This window comes from Elgaria multicarinata, chromosome 4 (genome assembly GCF_023053635.1).
Source record: "Elgaria multicarinata webbii isolate HBS135686 ecotype San Diego chromosome 4, rElgMul1.1.pri, whole genome shotgun sequence".
Classification (NCBI taxonomy): domain Eukaryota; kingdom Metazoa; phylum Chordata; class Lepidosauria; order Squamata; family Anguidae; genus Elgaria; species Elgaria multicarinata.
In genome coordinates, this window is record NC_086174.1 from 19,422,448 (window position 1) to 19,444,576 (window position 22,129).

Genomic DNA, 22,129 nt, shown 5'->3' on the forward strand with positions numbered 1-22,129 from the left:
CCCAAACACCCAATAGACATAACTGGCATCATTTGCAAGCTTTATAGCTGAGACCAGCAGATACCCCAATAAGGAGATACACAAGACACTCCACTATGCCTTTTTAGTAAACATTTCCCACTTGCTGCCATTATTTTACCTGTTTGCCACCAAGTGTCCACAAGGGTACACCTTCCGTCTCCTACCACATTGTAGAACCATTGCCAGGCTTCATGGTTTATTGGTTCTCCCACTAAGATTAAAAATAGTAAAAGAAATAATTGTGATTTCTGGTAAGAATATTTAATAACTGGTCAGCAAAGTCAGTTATATGAGGAATGGCTCAAAGAACTGAGCCCATTTAGCCTAGTAGAAAGAAGACTGTGGGGAGCGCACTGACAATGCTCAAAATTGGACATGAAGCAACAAGATGGAAATAAAAAAGGTAGGTGCATTTCGATTGGGGTGGGCAACTTGTTTTTAGACTGTGACTCCCATCAGCCCTCACCATTGGCTATGCTGGCTAGGAGCTGATGGGAGTTGCAGTCAAATCATCTTCTTAATAAGATACAGCTGTTCAACCACAGAATACGTTTAAGAAAGCTGTAGAAAACCATGAAAGTTTTCAAGGAAAACATGGACTGGCATCTGTGGAAGATACTATTAAGAATTTAAAGAGCAAGACAGTTTGATGTCATGAATTACATGTCTTTAGCCAAGATTTCCCAGATTATATTCCCAGAGCCTTAACCATGAGTGTACAAACTGAAAAGGCAACAGTCCAGAGCTTTCTTAAGCAACCCAATATCACCTCCTCAGTCACATTCCTCCTATTGAGGTTTGCATCTGTGCTTTTCCTGGTCAACAAAGTAGAATCTCCAGTCTGATGCACTCAAGACACAAATACCAGCTTGTGTCTGGTATGTGTGTGCAGTATTTGCCACACAAAATCAACAAAACTACTGACTTCAAAAGGAAGTAAAGCTTAAGTCACTCATCCTCACCTGATCCAAGGGTAGTTAGAGAAGACCTGTCATACTTCTTCACATATTCCTCTCCATACTTTAGCAGCAAACGTAATGCAGTGGGGGCACAATAAAATTGATTAATTTTTAATCTTTGCACAGTTTCCCAATAGCGACCTGCAAAATCCCAAATAGTTATCTGAAATTTGTGAAGTGAACTTCATAAACACTACACCGCACAGAACGTTTCAAGCACAGCGAGAACACTTGTCTATAGTACAGACTACCGTACAAAGATTTCCATGATAAGATGGACACAAAATGCCTGCTTTTGAAAGGCACAAAGGAGGAAGAAACTACTGACAGGCAAGAGGAACCGGAACAAGTTCCTCTTGCCTGTCAGCACCAAGTACATTGTTGATGCTATATAAATAAATATTAATAGTAGTAACAACCACTGGAACACAAAAACTATGTGGAAACTTCCCCTCCCCACCAAGGACCACATTTCCTCAGAGAAAAATGGCCAGGCAAACACACACAGCACACAACCCATCCATCCATCCAGGACACACCACACACAACCTCTCTCCTCCCCACCTTCTCCCCACTGCTGCTCAGCTGATGGGGAAACAACTGAGTAGGGGCAAAGAGGGGGCTGCTTGCTAGGGAAGTGCTGCTTCAATGCACTCCCGGGGCCTTTTTGAAAGGGGAATGACTTCAAGGAGGGGAGGGGATGCAGGCTTTGCAGGGTGAGGGGTTCTTCATATGACAGCAGTTCCTTGGGGTTTCAGACAGGAATCCTTTTCTAGCCCTACCTGGAAAATTATTTATTTTATTTATTTATTGCATTTATCTCCTGCCTTTTTTCCTCCAAGGAACCCAAGGCGGTGTACATAATCCTCCTCTCCATTTTTATCCTCACAACAACAACCCTGTGAGGTAGGCTGGGCTGAGAGTCTGTGGCTGTGTAAGCAGAAATGCCAGTGTAAGCAGAAGCATATACTCTACCCATAAGCAGCAGCCCTTCTCTATACCCAGTAGTGTTTCTACAGATCAGATCTGCCATTTCTACTAAGTCACCTGGATCAGGATAAACTGGAGTACTTTCAAACAGAACGGTGGTGCTTCCATTGCAGAGCGGTCCATAGACAACATAGCTGTGTCCTGTGATCCAGCCAATATCAGCCACACAACCAAAAATGTCACCTTGCTTGTAGTCAAATACATGCTACGTAGATGAACAATAAGGCGAGTTATTCGTTTTTTACAAAGCGAATCAAGGCTGTTAATCATGAATACACCATGCAAGCCTTTCTGCTCAATTAGTTACAGACAGCCAATGCAAACACATACAGTAGCATTACGCTCGTTCGGGTGTCACAATAAACCTTGGTTTATCATGATGGAATAAACTGCAGAGAGTCTTGGGTTCACATGTCGTCGTCGTCCCCACTCCTCCTCTGACACAGCCAAGAGATGTCCATAAGCTTTTGCTTGTTTTTGATTAACCACAGCTTGTTGTTTTGTCCAATCCTGACAAACCGTAGTTAATCTTACCTACGATTTGTCTGAAACATGCTAACTTCAAGGCGGTTCCATTTCAGCCAGTAAATGAGGACCAGGTGCCATCGTGCACAATGGACTTGGAGGCAAGTCAGGTTCAGCTGATTCCAACCAAACAGGGGGCTGTCTATACAGCTTATTTGCCCCACGGTGGCTACGTAGTGGCACTGCCTCAGTTATACAACGCAGCCGCCAACTCACAGCCACCGTAGGGATTTCTCTCAAAGCTCCACATTTAAAAAGTCTGGGATTTAACCCAACTTTTTCCTTTGAAGTAAGGTCACCATGGTCCTTCCGCCACATGGCCTTGCTTCAGCATAGAGCTGGGGGCATTCTGAGATGGATGGCGACTGCAGATAGTTCCTCGGAAGCCGGGAAGAGGCAGGGGGCTGGCCCATACGGCTGCCGGAAAGCATATGCTCCGTCTTGGCATGGGGATACACGCCCCTACCCCACAGCAGCAATAGTGGAGGGTTTTACTGGGAAGGAGTGGCAAAGTGGTGCCAGGAAGACCCCCACTCCAGGAATCAGGTTTCCTAGAAAGAAAACCGTCAAGTATCACAGAGAGCTCTGAGTGATGCTGGAATTAGAAGCCAGACAAGCTGCCTGTATGTTGCTCCAACAAGCAGCAGATTGTGATTGAGCCTTATTAAGTATGATTTTGGCTTTCCTGTAGGCTGATTAGCCCCACCTCCCTATTGACTGAGGCCTCCCTTCAAGAGATCCAGTCTAGCCTCGGGCTGTAATGACACAGAAATGACTGAAATGCATAATAAAGCCTAAAGTTTCTTTCTTTCTCTAATTTGACAGTACAACTGTTGTTAACGATTATTACTAGGCTGGCTAGTCATATAAACTGGGTTTCTTTCGAGCCTCCTTAGCCCTATGGCTTCGTGATTATATTGTATGCTACAGTTGAGGATTGAATGAAATTGAAACTTTTAACTGTAAGTAGTTTTTACTTGTTTTTCTATATGTGAGTGTACACACTAAAATAGTGATGTTATCACTGGAATTTTTATTGTGTATTTCAGTGTGTATACTGATGACTTTGCATGAGAATGATATAAAGCCTTCAACCCCATTTGATTAAACTTTCCTGTACATTCAAGCCAGGGTAGGTATAAATATTATGTGCCGTATATACTAATATTTCCCCCCTTCTCTTTGTATGGCACTAATTAATACTGTTTGTATTTGTATGTCTTTTTATATGCCAGCTGTTTGGCCACTGAAAAAGACTTTCTTGTCGAAACGCGTCTGGCCACTTGAAAGAGCGCACTTTTTTTAGCAACTCATTCGGTTTGAAATTTGGTAATACAAGTACTCCTATACAAAAGCACTGTTAATTTTAACCTCTCTGAATTGTATATTAAAAAATTACATTTCATTGTCCTTAACTTGGTTTCCATTGTTTCAAACAAGCCATAAGACGATTAGCCACAGTATAGGGTTCAGATGCAATGCTAAACTACAGTTATTCAAAAATGGAAGTTAAATCTTATCTCCTTTTTGAGGCTGTGTCAGGGGAGGAGACGGGAATGGAAAATATGTGAGGCTCACTACGATTTAACATGATGTCCGAAATGGCCCACTATGCATTTAAAACAAATGTTCATTTATACTGTGATGAAGAGGAGAAGGCGCTTCTTCACATATTCAAATTCGGACACCTCCAATTCATATCAGAATACTTTGTGTCTCAAAAAGAGAGGAAAATGAAAATGTATACATTTGTGTTTAATTAGCACTGTTATGTGATCTTGGGTTCCCATCAGTGCTTCAGTCCTTCTAATTTCATCTGGATAGTGAGTCGCAGAGCAGTCTAATGTTCATGGGGGTGAAAAACTATTAGAACACATAGACCAAGACTGTATCTTAAATCTATAGACATGTTTTTTCTTAACCATCATTGTTATCTTTTCACCAAGGAAATGATTGCTCAAATACCTTGTGTGTTAAGGCAGCATAAAGCAGATAGCCAGCCTGGGTGTGAACAATTCCTTTAGGTTTCCCTGTACTCCCTGAGGTGTACAGCATAAAGAGCATGTCTTCACTGTCCATGATTTCAGGAGGACAAACTGAAGCCTCACAAGCCATCTCCTTAAGGGAAAAAAAGAGGAAAAAATATATTGTTTATAAGTATTTTCCATGCAATTTCATAAAAATTGAAGCAATGTTTTGGATTCAGAGTTGTACTTTCGTTTCTTCGTTTGCTGGATGTTTCACTCACCCCAAAACAGCAAATTCGCTGCTAGGATGTACTTCTGGATTCACCTCTTCTCCTGGGTGGCCAGATGTATCTTTTACCATCTTCACCTGATAAGCCAGTTGTGTCCATATCTGGCCAATAAGACCAATTTAATTGTCCCCTCCCCACCCAGATTCCAAAGCGATATATAAGCCTAACTGAAGGGAAAGTGTTGAGGGGACTTTTGCAAGAGCAGATTGGTAAAAGAGCAGGGAAAGGGTTAAGTTCCTGGACTAAGGACAGGATATATGTGTGTAAGGAAGACATAGGTTGTGAACAGAGATAGGTTTCATCAGCTTATGCTGGTCCTCCACTAGGCTACACAGACGACAAGGACCTTCATGAGAGCAGTACAGGCTTTGCAATGCGCACTGCTAGCTTCCTGCAGCAGGCACATGTGATCCAGGGAAAAGCTAGCTACTTCTTCCTGAAGCATTTCCTTTCCGTCTGGTTCTGTTGGAGGACCAGAGAGATATGAAGCTGCCATCTGGGCATGCCCTGGCCTATCTGGAGAATCTTGCCCCAAGTTTCAGCTTAACCTTTGACTTTTCATAAAACTAGGTTTGCCACACGTTTACAGCTACATTAGATTCTATTGCACAATACTTCCTCTTTCTTCCCAGAGAAGAGGAAGTAAACAAAGACCACGTGGCCCATTCATGGGCCATTTTTATCACGCCGCTTTTCCTGCACACAGAAGGAAATGACTGCACATTCCATTTCCCAAAAAGAAAAGTCAAGATATTTGGGGATCTATTTTGTGACAGAAAGAAGGCAAGAAGGAGGCGTGCGTCGTTGTCTAAAGGACGTGTGAAAAACCGTGAGTGGGTGGTAGCGAGCGTGTGATAAAATGCTCGTCTGATTAATCCCTCATTTATCTTATATAGAACCCAACACATAGCCTGGTGAGATAAAATATAATTGTGCCCTGTAGGAATACCTGATTAAAAGTAGTACAGTGAACATCATGAACATACTTCTTCAAGGAGAATATCACGACTGCCCATGTGGATTTTGTTGGTAGTTCTCTGAGCCACAAAGACACACTTGACACTTGGACAGTTCTTCACCGCTTCATCCACAGTCTTCTTCAGTTCTATGACTCGTCCTCCCCTGAGACCCTGGTTACAGGTGATGACTGCTTTGCATTCAGCTAGGAAGAGAAATCATTTGTGGAGTGAGCAGCTGTATGTACACTACTGTATCATAGTATACCAAGCGAGATTCTGAGCTGATCATGGGGGAGGGGGAATAAAGCAGTAAAGAGGATGACTGAGGGCCATTCTAAATGTCAGAAACTGCCATGGGAATTTTATTGAAGTACAATGTTTACATCACATCAAGAATAATTAAAATATATAAATATATGTCGCTTTTGGCAAGATAAATCCCTGTGGAAAGTAGTGGCATGACCACGAGCTTGCCACTTTCTAAACGAATGTACTTTGGAACATATCTGTTCAACACCCATGTTCCCAAGATTATAATCAGACTATTTTAGTACTTCATATGAAGCCATTATAACAATGAAATTCCCATGGAAACTTCCATGATAAAATTAAAATTAATCCAGGAATTCTCCTTTGCAGTTGTGACAAACAAGACATCTCTGGATGGGCATATAAATGCAAAAATCATAACAAGAAAACAAAATATATATATTACCATTACTTCAATAAAAGGTCTATAATGCATTATGTACTCGTGATAGAATGCAACCAATATAGTTTACTATATCAAAATACATTGTGACAGTATAGTTTCACAGGGTTCTAATGTATTATTATTATTATTATTATTATTATTATTATTATTATTATTATATTTATTTGTATCCCACCTTTTGCCCAATACTGGGCCTAAAGGCAGTCTTACAAAGTTTAAAACATACATTGTAAAACCTAGGAAAAGAAATGTAAAAAAACCAAAAAAAACCCACCATTTAAAATGCACAACAAAATTATAAGTCATTAACATAGATGGAGGACCAAATTACTCTCCAAAGCCCTGTTGGAACAAACAAGTCTTTGGCTGCTTCTGAAAGCCCATCAAGGAGGGAGCCAGCCTAGCTTCCCCAGGAAGAGAGTTCCAGAGCACTGGAGCAGCCACCGAGAAGGCCCTCTCCCATGTTCCCACCAAGCGTGCCTGTGAAGATGGTGGGACTGAAAGAAGGGCTTCTCCAGAAGATCTCAAAGCATGGGCAGGCTCATAAGGGAGAATACTAATGTACACATAGCTTTGTGCACAAAGAGGTTATCACATTATATTCTAGGCTGAGGAATACTCCACATGCATAATGGGTATAATCGCTCTGTGCATAGGGCATTCTTTAGCACATTGATCAGAATATGACCCAAAAAGTTTTAAGTGTCCTGACGATGATGATGTATTATGAGATTTTCTAAAGAGAAAGATTAATTTGCTCTGAAGTATGAAAATAAGTCAAACTATGAATGTTAACATCTACCCTTTCCCCTCATCTGAACGTTACTCACAGTCATTGATCCTCCCTGCTAAGGATTCTGCACTGAATCCAGCAAAAACAACCGTGTGAACAGCACCAATTCTGGCACAAGCCAACATGGCAGCTACTGCCAGTGGAGACACAGGCATATAGATAGCGACTCTGTCCCCTTTTTTTATTCCATTTTTCTTTAAGGTGTTAGCAAGGCGGCAAGTCATGTCCAGAAGTTCCCTGCAACACAAAAAAGAGCTGGTTTTTCATTTGTTTATGGTACATTTGTTAGATATATACGTTTCTATTAAAGAAGACTTAGAACTACAAAGAAAAACTTGCAAGTTATAATCCAGAGATCTACTACAAACAATTATTAATCCATCAAAGTTCTCACCTAAGCAGGTTTTGAGGCTCATAAAAAGGAACAAAATCATGTTGAAGAATGCCCTCTTTGCTTATTTACCATGCCTTATTTGAATAGACTAACATCAGCAGATTGATGTGGACATTTAATTGTTAACTCATACATGAAAGTGCCTTCTGTGTAAGAATCGTGTAGCATGTGAAGCCGTCCTGATAAATACTTGACTATTCATCCATGGAGGGGAGATAATTTTGCTGCTGCCTGAACGATGTTTTGGATGCCATAAGTTGAAATATTAGCTCTTTTTTATTCTTTCTGTAACAGTGGTGTACATGGGTCAAAGACCAACATAACATGAGGGCATCTCTTGTGAAGTGGCCTCCAGATATGGCATTAAGATTCTTTGCAAAACTCTACTGATCGAATTCATTTCAAGTTCTGTGGTTTGCTTTCTGCAGCCAAAACAGCTAGAGTTACTTCCTTTACAATGACAGCTGGCATTCCGTCCTGATGATAAGTAAAGTTCACATATTGCTGTATTCAATTCAAACCCTAACCAGTCAGCATTCTTCAGCCCTCTCCTCTGCTTTGCTGAGCGTAAAAGCATTTCATCTGGACGTGGTATTTTATGTGAGAAAAGCCATCCTACTTGCCTGCAGAACAAGATATGCTCTTCTTGTAGTATAAAATTAGTATTAGAGAATGTGGCACGTGATTAATCTAGGTATAAAAGCATCCACAGCCGATAACAGTTCGTACAGGAACTGTCAGCACAAGGGGATGTCAACATTTTTAGAGTCTTCAGAGTGTTGCCGCCTACTTTTGAGAGGAGGAATGGAAAATATTGCACAAGAACATGTATGCATTTGCAAGAATGGAGGGGGGGATCTTGGTTTTGTCATTAGCAGAACTTTCTCTTCGGGCTGCTCAAGAGTTGGCTTTTCTGTTCCATTACAACTGGGGTGGGGAACCTGCGAGCCACATCTGGACTGCAGCTTAATTTCATCTGACCCTCAGAGCTCCATCAAAAAAGCATTTTATTGCACACTTGTTACTGGGCACTCACAGATTTTCACGGGTCCCTCTCATGACGCTGTCTGCCTCCCTCCAGACCCTTCTAGCCTTCTTCGTGCGACAAAAAAAAAACCCGCCCCAGTAATTGCAGGAGAAGCAGCGGGATCGAATTGGCCCACTGAATGGGCCACATGCAAGTTGTTTACTTCCTCTTTCAAAAGAGGAAGTAATGAGGGACAAATGCACGGGCGGAGAAGCAACTGTAAGCAAATGCAATTTTCCCCTGTGTGATGACGCTCTCAGTGTCATTCAGCTTTCTGGATGCTGTACGCCTAAGTCTTGTTCTCTGAACTCTCTCTGGGAATTGCTTTCTCTTCTGCTTCATATGTGTATAACATACGAGGTAGAGAAGGGATGAACTGGCACAGAGAGAAAAAGCTATGCAATCCTGCAATGCTATAAACTCCACCCAACATCACCTCTGTCCCCGACTAACTTTTTCTTTGAGTCAAATGCCCTTCATAGGAAAAGAGTTCACAATCTGTTCATTAAGGAAAGCCCTGCAATAAAAATAACTCTTTAACTGAAGCCAGAATCATAGCACACTTATGAAGAGAGATCTTGTGACACTACTCAAGCAAATCTGCCGTATCAATTTGTGCTCTCTAAAAAGGGATGTGGTCAACAAAACATTGCTTTAACTTGCAAATGGGAGTTGCATACAAAATGCATCTACAGCATGAGGCAAGGCTAATCACACTGTTTCTATTGCCACAGATGAATTTACAAGATAAAGTAAGGGTGTGTTTACAGTACTATTCATTTAGTTTACATAGAAAGGCGTAACACCCAGTCTTTTAAAGCCACTAGTTATGTTTTTACCTGCTGTATTTTATTATTGTTATCTGTTGTTGCTTTCTTGCTTTTCATCTGAAGAGGCTGGTTATTGTGTTGATTGTATTTTTATTGTATTTTACGTTTTATTGTATCCTGCCCTTTGAGCACTGTTCACACAGGTGCAGTATGAAAGTGTAATAATAAATAAATACATACAAGCATAAAATAATCCAGGAAAATTTATAATTTATCCCCTTTTCCCCTGGATGACACACCATCTTTCTTTTCCACCATCTAATCCTAAAGGCAGTTGAAACCCTGGGCAGTACTGGAATGGATGAGGGCTAACAAGCGGAAACGATCCAAAGATGATGGAAATCCTGTCAGTTGGGAAATCCACTAATCTGGACAGAGGTTTAGAGATGGGGCTCACATGTATGCAGCGTGGAAGACTGGGGGCTAATCTACACCTGCAGCCGTTTCGCAACAGAAGAGGCCTGCTCCCGAAGGTTCCCCACTTCTGCAATTGCCCCTCATGGGGCACACAGGACTGATCCCTACCGCAATTAGAGGAGTGCTGTTGCGGGAGTACGTGTGCCCCATTACAGCGGTTCCGCGTGTGCATCACCAGAAGTGAGCGGGGCTAGACAGATGGTTATGGGGCACAAGATTTTTTTTTAATTAATTGTGAGGGATGTGCACGAGCACAGACACACAGCAACACATGGGGGGATAGAAACTCTGTCAAATATGCGCTCCTACGCAGAGATAGGTTTGGATTTTTTTAAAAAAACACCACTCAGCGGTAAAACACACCAGTACCCATGCACACGCCCCTCAGCTAATTGCTTGTTCGCTGAGCCTGGAACTCAAGATGAACAGCAACAACCTTGCACACCGCAAACGTTCTTCACAATGGAAAAACTGTGACGAAAGCAGTCTGGGGAATTCCAGTAAAAGTGAGAGGTGGAGCCAAGATCACCGCAGGAGCAGGATAACATCATGTTGCCCGTAAGAGACGATTACAATACAATCCTGCAATAAACGGCTAGTATAGACTGCCCCTGGGAGTGCTGTGCTTCCAGACTCAACGCTGTCTATGGAGGCACAAGTGGCATTAGCTGCCAGGAGTGCTTTTTATCAGCAAAGGGTAGTTTGGCAGCTGTGGCCCAATCTAAAGAATTTTGACTTAGCCACAGGGACAGATGCTTTGTTATGCCCAGGTAAGACTACAGTAATGTGCTGTATGTGCAGCTGCCCTTCAAATCGATTCAAAAACAGCAACAGGAACAGTATGGCCCCGTTAAGAAGACAGTTGTGGTTTAAGGTGTGTTTTGAACAGTCCAGCTTTCTGGCTTAGCCAGCATGGTTAAAGCCATGGTTTAAGGTGTCTTCTGAATGGGGCCAATGGGGCAATTACAGTGCTTGTGGGAGTTAGGTGCTAAATCATATTGCTCCTTTTCTGTATTGTTTACATTGCCTGCCTGTTAGTTTCCGGGCTTACTTCAAGATGCTGATTTTGGCCTTTAAATAGGGTGACCATATGAAAAGGAGGACAGGGATCCTGTTATCTTTAACAGTTGCATAGACAAGGGAATTCCAGCAGGTGTCATTTGTATATATGGAGAACCTGGTGAAATTCCCTCTTCATCACAACAGTTAAAGCTGCAGGAGCCCTGGCCTCTTGTCCACATACAAGAGGGAATTTCATCAGGTGCTGCATCCATACAAATGATACCTGCTAAAATTCCCTTTTCAATACAGCTGTTAAAGATACAGGAGCCCTGTCCTCCTTTTCATATGGTCAGCCTACTTTAAAGCCCTAAATGATTTGGGATCATGTTAGCTGAGGGACGCCCAACACCTATATGAGGCTGCCCAAGCATTAAGATCAGAGCCAGAGACCCTACTCTCTGGCATACCAGCAAGACCCATTAGGCTGGCATGTACTAGGAAAAGGGCTTTTTCAGTGGTGGCAGCACAAGTTTGGAACACTCTGGCCAGGAAGATACACATGACCTCATCCCTGCTTTCTTTTTTTAAAAAGAAAAAACTTGACAAAAATTTATTCCAGTCCGCATTTGGTGGTTAAAAATCATTAGCTGCTGCTCCTGCTTGTGAGTGTGCTTGTGTGTAACTGTAATTGCATGTTAATGTTTTTGTAATATTATAAGCAACCTTGTAAGGAAGGTTCAAAATCTTTTAAATAAATAAAGAACAACAACAGGCAGTTATCTTGAATAAATATTAGACAAAATACTACAACCTTCTTACGTGTTAGAAACATGAAGTGAACCTATAGCTGCTGTTACAACTTGACTGTATAGGGGACCGGAAGCACACGAAGAAAGCAAACCTCAACTAACAGGGTATACTTCATCCCATGATGTAAAGATTATCAAACATAGAATCACAAAGTTGGAAAGGGCCTATAAGGCCATTGAGTCCAACCTCTTGCTCAATGCAGGAATCCACTTTAAAGCCTACCTGACAGATGGCTGTCCAGCTGTATCTTGAATGCCTCTAGTGTAGAAGAGCCCACTACCTCCCTAAGTAATTGGTTCCTCGGTAATTGTCGTACTGCTCTAACAGTCAAGAAGTTTTTCCTGATGTTTAGGATCACCAGACATGTCAGCTAGCATCATCTCACATTGGAAACTGGGATTCCATTTCAGTTGGCTCACTTATTTATTATTATTTGTTTATTATTTTTCCTCCAAGGAACGCAAGGCGGTGTACATAATCCTCCTCCTCCTCTCCATTTTATCCTCACAACAACCCTGTGAGGTGGGTTGGGCTGAGAGTCTGTGACTGGCCTAAAGTCACCCAGTGAGCTTCCATGGCCAAGTGAGAATTAGAACCCGGATCTCCCGACTCCTAGTCCAACACTTTAGCCACTACACCACACTGGCTCTCACTTGTACCCATTCTTGCCAATGCAGTCAAACACTGCCTGGAAACGGAGACTGCAAGCTTGGGATCAGATGAGAGGAAGATAAAGGTCCGGACATGTATTCCCCCCCACCAACAAATCTCCACTTAATGAGACACCACATTGACAGCATCACCCACCACCACCCTCTCCGATTTCCCCAGACTGCATAAGTAGGAAGTAAGCATCACTTACTTTTCAAACATGTGGACATAGCTAATAAGAGTTAAGATAACAATCTATACGAACAGGCTCTATTTACCTCTTCCTTTGCTGTCAAGGTAGATATGCTCCCCAACACACATGTGTACTTATTTTATCTCACTGGTCACCTGCTTTCTTTATGGTAACAGCTATATCTGGCTCTTGCTAGCAACAGCTGGGTATGGACTCCTTTCAGCAGACAATGCATTTGTATAGCACCTTTGTTAGTTTGATGACAAAAATCAGTATCTAACGTGGCACTGTGCCCCCACCGACTCAAATGCACTCCCACCGATTCCATTCCGTGAGCGAAATACATTGCCTGCACAACAGAGATTTAACCAACTGGATAACAAGTGGAAAGGCTCATTTCTGTTGCAGGGCAGGTCGCAATTCAGAGACAAGTGTTTCTGCTCGTTTCAGAGCTTCCTATAGGAAGTGTTAAATCTCCATTGCACAAGCACTGGTTCCTGCTTGCGTAATGGAAGGGGTGGGGGGAGATAAGGCTGCTTGCCCAACAAGAAATAATACAAATTTGGAGTCAAGACCTTTACAGCTATAAATCCACTCTATTCCACTAAGTGAGTTCAAAAACATTAATTGATAAGAGGTGTGTCTGCTCCTGCAACATTCATGGCTAAATTAAGCACTTCAAATTCTGAAGGTTCTCTCCTCCAAAAAAAGGAAAGAAATTGTGAAGAGGTTAACAACTTTCTTTCACATATAAAAGATAAACAATCCTTCTGCATTCAAAATCCCATAAAAAAACAGTAGTTAATTTTCATTAACAATGATCGACTTTTTTGGCCTGATCTTGTTAATGCTTTGACAGAACTCCAACATATATTGCAATTGTATTAGCTCACCACCTCATCGATCAACTAATATTCCAATTATTTTTCAGGAGGTTATGATTTTTTATTTATTTATGTAGCACCATTGGCATGCGTGGCACTTTACAGAGAACAAGAGGACAGGTTCCTGCCTGATGATCTCAACATGCCATAGACTTAAGTCAGATCAGTGTTGGGCAGATGGTAGATCTTCAGACGTTTTGGACTTCAACTCCCAAAAGCCCATGCCAGCATAGCCAGTAGTCAGGAATGCCGGGAGTTGAATCCTAAGCATCTGGAGATCTACTTTCTGGTCACCTCTGTGTTCACAAAACCTTGTCAAAAAATCAATCCAAGATGGCCTCACCATGTAAAATATCCATATGCATAACCCCTAACTTTGCACAGAAGGCTAACATTCCTGTGAAAGATCCATATTTGTGGCCAAGCCACATACATCCACATTTAAGTACCAAGAAGGCTATGCTAAAACAGTGGTTTCTATCTGGCCCTCCATCTATGTTAATGTTCGCGCAACCACCTCTGTACTGGATCCTTGCCCCTCTTGGCTAATAAAAGCTAGTAGGAATGGAACAGCCGCCTGGGCCAAGGAGGTGATTAATGCCTCTCTACGAGAGGGAGTGGTCCCAGACCGTCTGAAAGAGGCGGTAGTGAGACCACTCCTGAAGAAAACTTCCTTGGACCCGGAAAATCTTAGTAACTACAGGCCGGTAGCAAATGTTCCATTCCTGGGCAAGGTCCTTGAGCGGGTGGTGGCGGGCCAGTTCCAGACACTCTTGGATGAGACTGATTATCTGGATCCATTTCAGTCGGGTTTCAGGCCTGGCTTTGCACGGAAACAGCCTTGGTCGCCCTGTATGATGACCTACGTCGGGAGAAAGACAAGGGGAGTGAGACTCTGTTGATTCTCCTTGATCTCTCAGCGGCTTTCGATACCATCAACCATGGTATCCTTCTGGAACGTCTGGCTGAGGGGAGTGGGGGGCACTGCATTGCAGTGGTTCCGCTCCTACTTAGCAGGACGGCTCCAGAAGGTGGTGCTTGGGGGACATTGCTCGGCCCCGTGGACTCTCCAGTATGGGGTTCCGCAGGGGTCGGTCTTGTCCCCCATGCTGTTTAACATGCACATGAAACCGTTGGGTGCGGTCATCCGGAGTTTTGGAGTGCGCTGTCATCAGTACGCTGACGACACGCAGCTCTACTGCTCCTTTTCATCCTCATCAGGTGTGGCTGTGGATGTGCTGAACCGGTGCTTGGCTGCGACAATGGACTGGATGAGGACTAATAAACTGAAACTCAATCCAGACAAGACTGAGATGCTGCTGGTCGGTGGTTCCTCTGATTGGATGGGGGGTGTTCAACCGGTTCTGGATGGGGGTGTGTTCAACCGGTTCTGGATGAAGGAGCAGGTTCGTAGCTTGGGGGTTCTCCTAGAACCATCTTTGTCACTTGAGGCTCAGGTGGCCTCGGTGGCACGGAGTGCTTTCTACCAACTTCGGTTGGTGGCCCAGCTACGCCCCTATCTGGACAGGGATAACCTAGTTTCAGTTGTCCATACTTTGGTAACTTCCAAATTAGATTACTGCAATGCCCTCTACATGGGGCAGCCTTCGAAGACGGTCCGGAAGCTGCAGCTTGTGCAAAATGCGGCAGCCAGATTGATAGCTGGAACAGGGAGGTTTGAGCATATAACACTGATTCTGGCCCGCTTGCATAGGCTGCTTATATGTTTCCGAGCCCAATTCAAAGTGCTGGTCTTAACCTATAAAGCCCTACATGGCTTGGGACCGCAATACCTGATGGAACGCCTCTCCCGACATGAACCTACCCGTACACTGCGCTCAACATCTAAGGTCCTCCTCCGAGTGCCTACTCCGAGGGAAGCTCGGAGGATGGCAACAAGGGAGAGGGCCTTCTCAGTGGTTGCCCCCGACTGTGGAATGATCTTCCTGATGAGGCTCGCCTGGCACCAACATTGTTATCTTTTCAGCGCCAGGTCAAGACTTTTCTCTTCTCCCAGGCATTTTAGCAGCATTTAACAACGTTAAATTTGTTTTAATGGACCCCAGAATTGTTGTTTTTAAATGGATACTGTTGTTGTTTTTATACTGTTTTTATGTTTTTTAAATTTTAAATTTTTGTATACTTTAATGTCTACTATTTTTAATTGTTGTAAACCGCCCAGAGAGCTTCGGCTGTGGGGCGGTATATAAATGTAATAAAATAAATAAATAAATAAATAATGTCTTATAATTTTGTTGTGTATTTTAAACGTTTATGGTTTTGTTCTCCCCCCTCCCCCGCCATGTATGTTTTAAACTTTGTAAGGCCGCCTTGAGGCCCAGCATTGGGCAAAAGGCGGGATACAAATAAATATAATAATAATAACAACAACAACAACAACATAATAATAATAATGAAATTTTGTCTATGCTTAAGAATTATCTGTCAATTAGAAATGAGCCGCTATCAATCTCCTTTACAGGACTGCCTAATCTCCAATATTCCCTTTCTGACAGCCTGGCGAACTACCTCCATATCTCCCATCAACACACTGGTGAGTCCTAACCCACTATTTGGGAATTACTCTGCTGAAAGAAACATTTGCCACCTTATTTACTACTATTCCTGAACAGTGCTTTTTCTCCAGGCTGGCCATCATCAAAGAAAGCAGAAGTGTTTTGTACAAAAGCCCCTCAAGCAGGAAGTAAATCTGCTCCAAATGCTGCACAAGACATATTTTGAAGTAAAGTGGGAGGAAGGTACCATACCTATAGGTGACTTTCACTTCATTGCCAGGCTCATCTTTTTCCCAAATCAAAGCCACTCTGTCTGGATAATGTTGTGCATGCCGGTCCAAGCAATTAACTGTGCATAAACAAATAGTAAAGAAAGCAAAGCATGCAGTTTGTTATTGATCTAGTCCATATGTCACAATAAATCTGTTAGATTTTAAAGATCTGTTACATGTAGAATCTCCATTTTCTTAGCCAAGTCTTTACAATACTCCTTGTTACCTGTACTTGCTGTACGTCCCCCAAATCAATATAAGCCTGTGTAAACACCACTCCCATTCATTCATTCACTCCATCTCATTATCAAGACATTTTCAATATTTCAAAGGAAATTAAATTAAATGAGGCTGCATTGTACTTCAGCTTAATTCATAAACATACAGTGAAAAATCTACATGAATTCTCAGCTTCTAAAAATCAGGATGGCCTTACTAGATTCAGTTACCATATGTATTAACTGACAATAATAATTTCTTTTTACACACCAACTATGTACATGGTGATTTACAAAGAACTGGTTTGACAGCTACCTACCACAAGGGTCTTACAGTCTAAATATAGATACAGGGATACTACAAAGAAAAGGGAGAGAAATGGAGACAGATTCTACTCAGTTATAATAGGGCACTGAGACTAGGAGGCTGACAATAGGATTCTCTTTATTATTATTTTTTAAATGGACAAAACTGACTAATTCCCTGAATTAGATTGGTGTCCTTGTACTTTAGAGTACCTACGGTTCTAAAAAGGGCAAACCAAAGTTATGTGGACAGCATGTAAGCCAGGAATATATGCATGAGAGCCAGTGTGGTGTAGTGGTTAGAGTTCTGGGCTGGGACTCAAGAGATCTGGGTTCTAGTCCTCACTCAGCCTTGAAACTCACTTGGGTGACTTTGGGCCAGTCACTGACTCTCAGCCTAACCTACCTTACAGGGTTGTTGTGAGGATAAAATGGGGAGGTAGAGAACCATATAAACCACCCTGGGTTCCTTGCAAGAGGAAAAAAAGGTGGGATAGAAATGTAATAAATATTTATTATAACTAATTTATTCCATCTGAAAAAATGTAAGATCTGGCAAGGACCTGGATAGTAGAAGCAGAGGAGTGCAATGGGAATTGAAGCGATTGAAAGCCGTGTAGCACTATGTATATGCTACATATTATTATAAGGAGGGAAAAGAGTGTGCTTAACCTCTGTGGTGTTCTGTGATTTTGTCATCTTTTATGATATTGATATTTCTGTTTTATTGCATTATAATCTTCACTTGTTTTACACCACCTTGGAATTTGATCTTAGAAAAAGTATTATAAAAACATTTTACATTTTCAAAAAAAAAAGCTGAAAAAAGTTCTTCTCCCTAAGCGTAAGAGGACCTGCACAATTCCCCTGAAGCTTTGAACTTGGCAGAAGCTGCCCTAATGTTTTCCAATTCTTCTCCACTCCCATGAAGCCTAGGAACATCTGCAGCACAGCACACAGCTAAACTGCATACTGTATAACTGTATGGCAATGTTCTAGAGACCACACTAATGCATTTCCTCCCATAAACATAATAATAATAATAATAATAATAATAATAATAATAATAATAATAATAATAATAATAATAATTTATTTCTTACCCGCCTCTCCATTCTGATCGAGGCGGGGCACAACAATAAATATAAAATACATAAAACTTAATTAAAACATAATATACGTTGTTAAAACATCCTAAAATCATTTTAAAAACATCCTAAAATCATTTTAAAATGTTTGGGAAACCATTATTGTGGCACTGTGGCTGTTCAGCCCATCCCTTCACTGTTTGTTTTTAAAATTTACCCTAAATAAGTTCTCTTATTTACCAGAACTTCAAACAACTATCAAGGATATAACTAGCAACTGTTTACTGTACAAAGCATATAGAAATTATACTGGAAAAACTACGTAATAAATGCTTAATTCCACTGTATCGTGTGGGGTGGTTTTTTTTAATGTGATATAGCATATGAGTCCAAATTACTTGCCCTTGAAAAGAAAAGCTAACTGTGAAATCCTATGCATGTTTCCTCAGAAGGAAGTCCCTCTAAGTCCAGTGGGACTTACTTCCAGATAACAGTACTTAGGATTGCATCTCAAATTCTTAGGCAAACAATTCCTTCATATTTCGGTCACATTCAGTGTATCTTTTAAACTCTTACGTACACAATCACCCTAGTCACATGGCAATGGTAGCTTAACAGGGTCAATGAGGCTGCAATCCTATACCCACTTACCTGAGAGCAAGCTCCACTGATCTTAATGGGATTTAAGGCAGTATCCAATGGTAAGCCTATTTAGTTTAGGCCATTCACCTCAATGGGTCTACTCTGTATAGGGGTACCATAGGATACTACCCTTACTCCTGAGTTTATACAAGATTCCTCTAACTTTTTATTCCCAAATATTTAACACTGAAATGGCTTTAATGACCTTGATTATTTTGCACATTGGAGACTCCACTGTAAAATATTTGACTCCCTTTTAGCTGAATTGCATTTATTTTTAGGTATTTTTATACTCTGCCTTTTGATCAAGTGATCTCCAAAACAGTTTTATTTAAAAACATATTTATGTATCAGCATATGTAAGGAAAAATCATGCTTATTACTTTTTATTTTTATCCTTTCATTAGTTTGCAATTTGCTATCGCCTTCTATGAAAGATGTAGCACAAGATAAATTTTCTCCCTAAAACACTAACTAGCACATCGACTCTTTAAGCAAGTAAAGCCCACTGAAGTCAATTGAATCTTCTTTGAAATAAGTATGCATGCAACTGTGATACAAGTAAAATGAACATGGAACCATTGCGTTGTTAACAAACGTGGGTAAAATATGGCAGGCTCCATTAAAATAAATGGAAGCTGGCAGCATCAATTTTGAGCTACCGGTATGTCACTTTGGAGTTAAAAATTAGACTGAACATGGGTCAATGATCAAACTGAAATGGCTTTTAATGCAGTTACTTTATTCATCATGAACCATCTATGTGGAACAATTTAAGGCACCTGTTCTGTAGAAGATTAACTTGTAAAATACAGCAGTCGAAGAAAGTTATGTGGCATTTCTGGAAAATGTCACCTATAATTTCACTGTGGTTTTCTTCACTATAAGCTGATTGTGATGATGAAATCTGAGCACTGTGGGATCACAGCTAATTGTTGTAAATACAAACCCATATCCAGAAAGTGTTACAGTAAGGCACACCAGCTCTTTATCTCTCATTAGCTTTATGAAACCACCTTAGCCAGTCAGCCTTGACAGATCTGGACATCACTACAATCCACGCCCAGCAAGCTTAGTTATGGTATTTCCTGTGCACTTTTTTTAAAATGAGAAAAATAAGAGTGCTTTTACCAAGAAGCCAATTTCCACAAGGCATCCAGGCCAACAAGCAGACTGTACTGTGCAAGATGAGAGGGGGGCATTCCATCAGCCCTGCTGACTCCCCCCCCCATTCCCATTACCTTTTCTTTCTATGTCGTGTCTTTTTAGACTGCAAGCCTACGTGCCGTGACTGTCTTTTTTTTACTGATTATATGTAAGGCTCTCCATGAGACCTTTTGTCTGAGAATGGGATAAAAATACTTTAAATAAACTAACTAAATAGATAAAACAAGCATTGCATGTGCCAAAAAATTGCAGCAGTTGTAACATCTATGTCTAGGGTGAAGTGTGCTGAATTAAGTGGCTAGAACCACCATCACCAACTGTAACTTTCTACTTTTCAAATATGATACTTAAAGGCATATGTCCTACAAGAAGGAGGCCCTTTATCAGCCAAACTTTCCCCTACAAAAAGCAAGTGTTTTGTTGTTGTTGTTTTAAAAAACCACCTCTGACAGTTGGTACTTATTCAAGGAAAGCTTCCAACAGCAGTTTTGTTTATGTTCTTATGGTTAGGGACGCACCTTTGTGATGAGACGAAGTCTTTTTCCACCACTTGGACCACTGCTTAGACTGAGCCCATCCCATCTAAAGCTTGTGCATGGGGAAGTTAAGGATCACCCCCAACAAGAGAAACTGGCCAAACCAGCTTTAAGAACAGGCATCTGTTTCCAGGGCCTTTGAGAGCAGCTAGGGTGGTCAAGAGCTTGTAAACTGCATGTGGAACTGCTAAAAGAGTGAAGGAAGAGATATAGGTGGACATGAGGTGACCTGCATTTAAACAATCATGAGGAAAATAGAACAGCAGATTGAAGGGCTTTGGAATCGATGGCTTTGATTCTAATTTGCTTTCCATTGACAGAAAAGAGTCCAAATTCCTGGAGCAGGGCTTTCCCACCTCACCCCTTCCTTTGCAGCTCCCTGTACCTACCCCCACCCCACAAAGATCTGCTCCTTGGATTAGCATTGGGAATCGTGTGAGATACGGCCGTTTCTACACCTTATTCACCGTGGTTAAACCCATGATTTAAAGTGTCTTCTGAATAGGGCCAGCGACTGGCCCAAAGTCATCCAGTCAGCTTCCGTGGCAGAGTGGGGATGGCCATGGAACCAGGATTTCCCGACTCCCAATCCAACACTCTAACCACTACACCACACTGTCAGCAGCAGTTCTTCAAGGTCTCAATATAAGTCTTTCCTGACCCAGTGAACCTTTTAACTAGGGTGACCATATGAAAAGGAGGACAGGACTCCTGTATCTTTAACAGTTGCATAGAAAAGGGAATTTCAGCAGGTGCCATTTGTATATATGGAGAACCTGGTGAAGTTCCCTCTTCATCACCACAGTTAAAGGTGCAAGAGCTATACTAGAGTGACCAGATTTAAAAGAGGGCAGGGCACCTGCAGCTTTAACTGTGGTGATGAAGAGGAATTTTCACCAGGTTCCCCATATATACAAATGACACCTGCTGAAATTCCCTTTTAAATACAACTGTTAAAGATATAGGAGCCCTGTCCTCCTTTTCATATGGTCAGCCCATTTTAGCTGGAAACGTTTGAACCCAGGAGCTTCTGCACACAAAGCATCTGCTCTGCCACTCTAACTTGTGGCCTCTTGAGACCAGCTCCAGAACTTACATGTGGCAGAGGCCACCAGTGAGGGAGGAAGCAGCAGCCAGGCACCTCTCCACAGTGCCTGGGTCCAGCTCCAGCTGAGAGCCCCCTCCCTCCTGCTACCATCTGTCTCTGCAGAGGCCACCAGTGAGGGAGGAAGCAGCAGCCAGGCACCTCTCCACCGTGCCTGGGTCCAGCTCCAGCTGAGAGCCCCCTCCCTCCTGCTACCATCTGTCTCTGCAGAGGCCACCAGTGAGGGAGGAAGCAGCAGCCAGGCACCTCTCCACCGTGCCTGGGTCCAGCTCCAGCTGAGAGCCCCCTCCCTCCTGCTACCAACTGTCTCTGGAGAGGCCACCAGTGAGGGAAGAAGCAGCAGCCAGGCACCTCTCCACCGTGCCTGGGTCCAGGTCCAGCTGAGAGCCCCTCCCTCCTGCTACCCACTGTCTCTGGAGAGGCCACCAGTGAGGTAGGAAGCAGCAGCCAGGCACCTCTCCACCGTGCCTGGGTCCAGCTCCAGCTTAGAGGCCCCTCCCTCCTGTTACAAACTGTCTCTGGAGAGGCCACCAGTGAGGGAGGAAGCAGCAGCTGGGCACCTCTCCACCGTGCCTGGGTCCAGCTCCAGCTGAGAGCCCCCTCCCTCCTGCTACCAACTGTCTCTGCAGAAGCCACCAGTGAGGGAGGAAGCAGCAGCCAGGCACCTCTCCACCGTGCCTGGGTCCAGCTCCAGCTGAGAGCCCCCTCCCTCCTGCTACCAACTGTCTCTGAAGGGGCCACCAGTGAGGGAGGAAGCAGCAGCCAGGCACCTCTCCACCGTGCCTGGGTCCAGCTCCAGCTGAGAGCCCCCTCCCTCCTGCTACCCACTGTCTCTGGAGAGGCCACCAGTGA

The 22,129-nt window shown here is 42.6% G+C and overlaps 1 protein-coding gene across 1 annotated transcript in view; it reads right to left on the bottom strand.

The window, feature by feature from the left end:
- The window catches only part of ACSS1 (acyl-CoA synthetase short chain family member 1), a 35,431-nt gene extending 19,155 nt beyond the window's left edge, over positions 1 to 16,276 (bottom strand). The window contains exons 1-7 of the mRNA XM_063123898.1: positions 16,196 to 16,276; positions 7,257 to 7,456; positions 5,739 to 5,914; positions 4,461 to 4,613; positions 2,028 to 2,175; positions 984 to 1,121; positions 140 to 232 (exon numbers count right to left, since the gene is read on the bottom strand). Coding sequence (XP_062979968.1) covers positions 140 to 232; positions 984 to 1,121; positions 2,028 to 2,175; positions 4,461 to 4,613; positions 5,739 to 5,914; positions 7,257 to 7,443 — 895 coding nt within the window. The 5' untranslated portion in view covers positions 7,444 to 7,456; positions 16,196 to 16,276. The remainder of the gene's footprint in view (positions 1 to 139; positions 233 to 983; positions 1,122 to 2,027; positions 2,176 to 4,460; positions 4,614 to 5,738; positions 5,915 to 7,256; positions 7,457 to 16,195) is intronic.
- Positions 16,277 to 22,129: the final 5,853 nt, after the last annotated feature.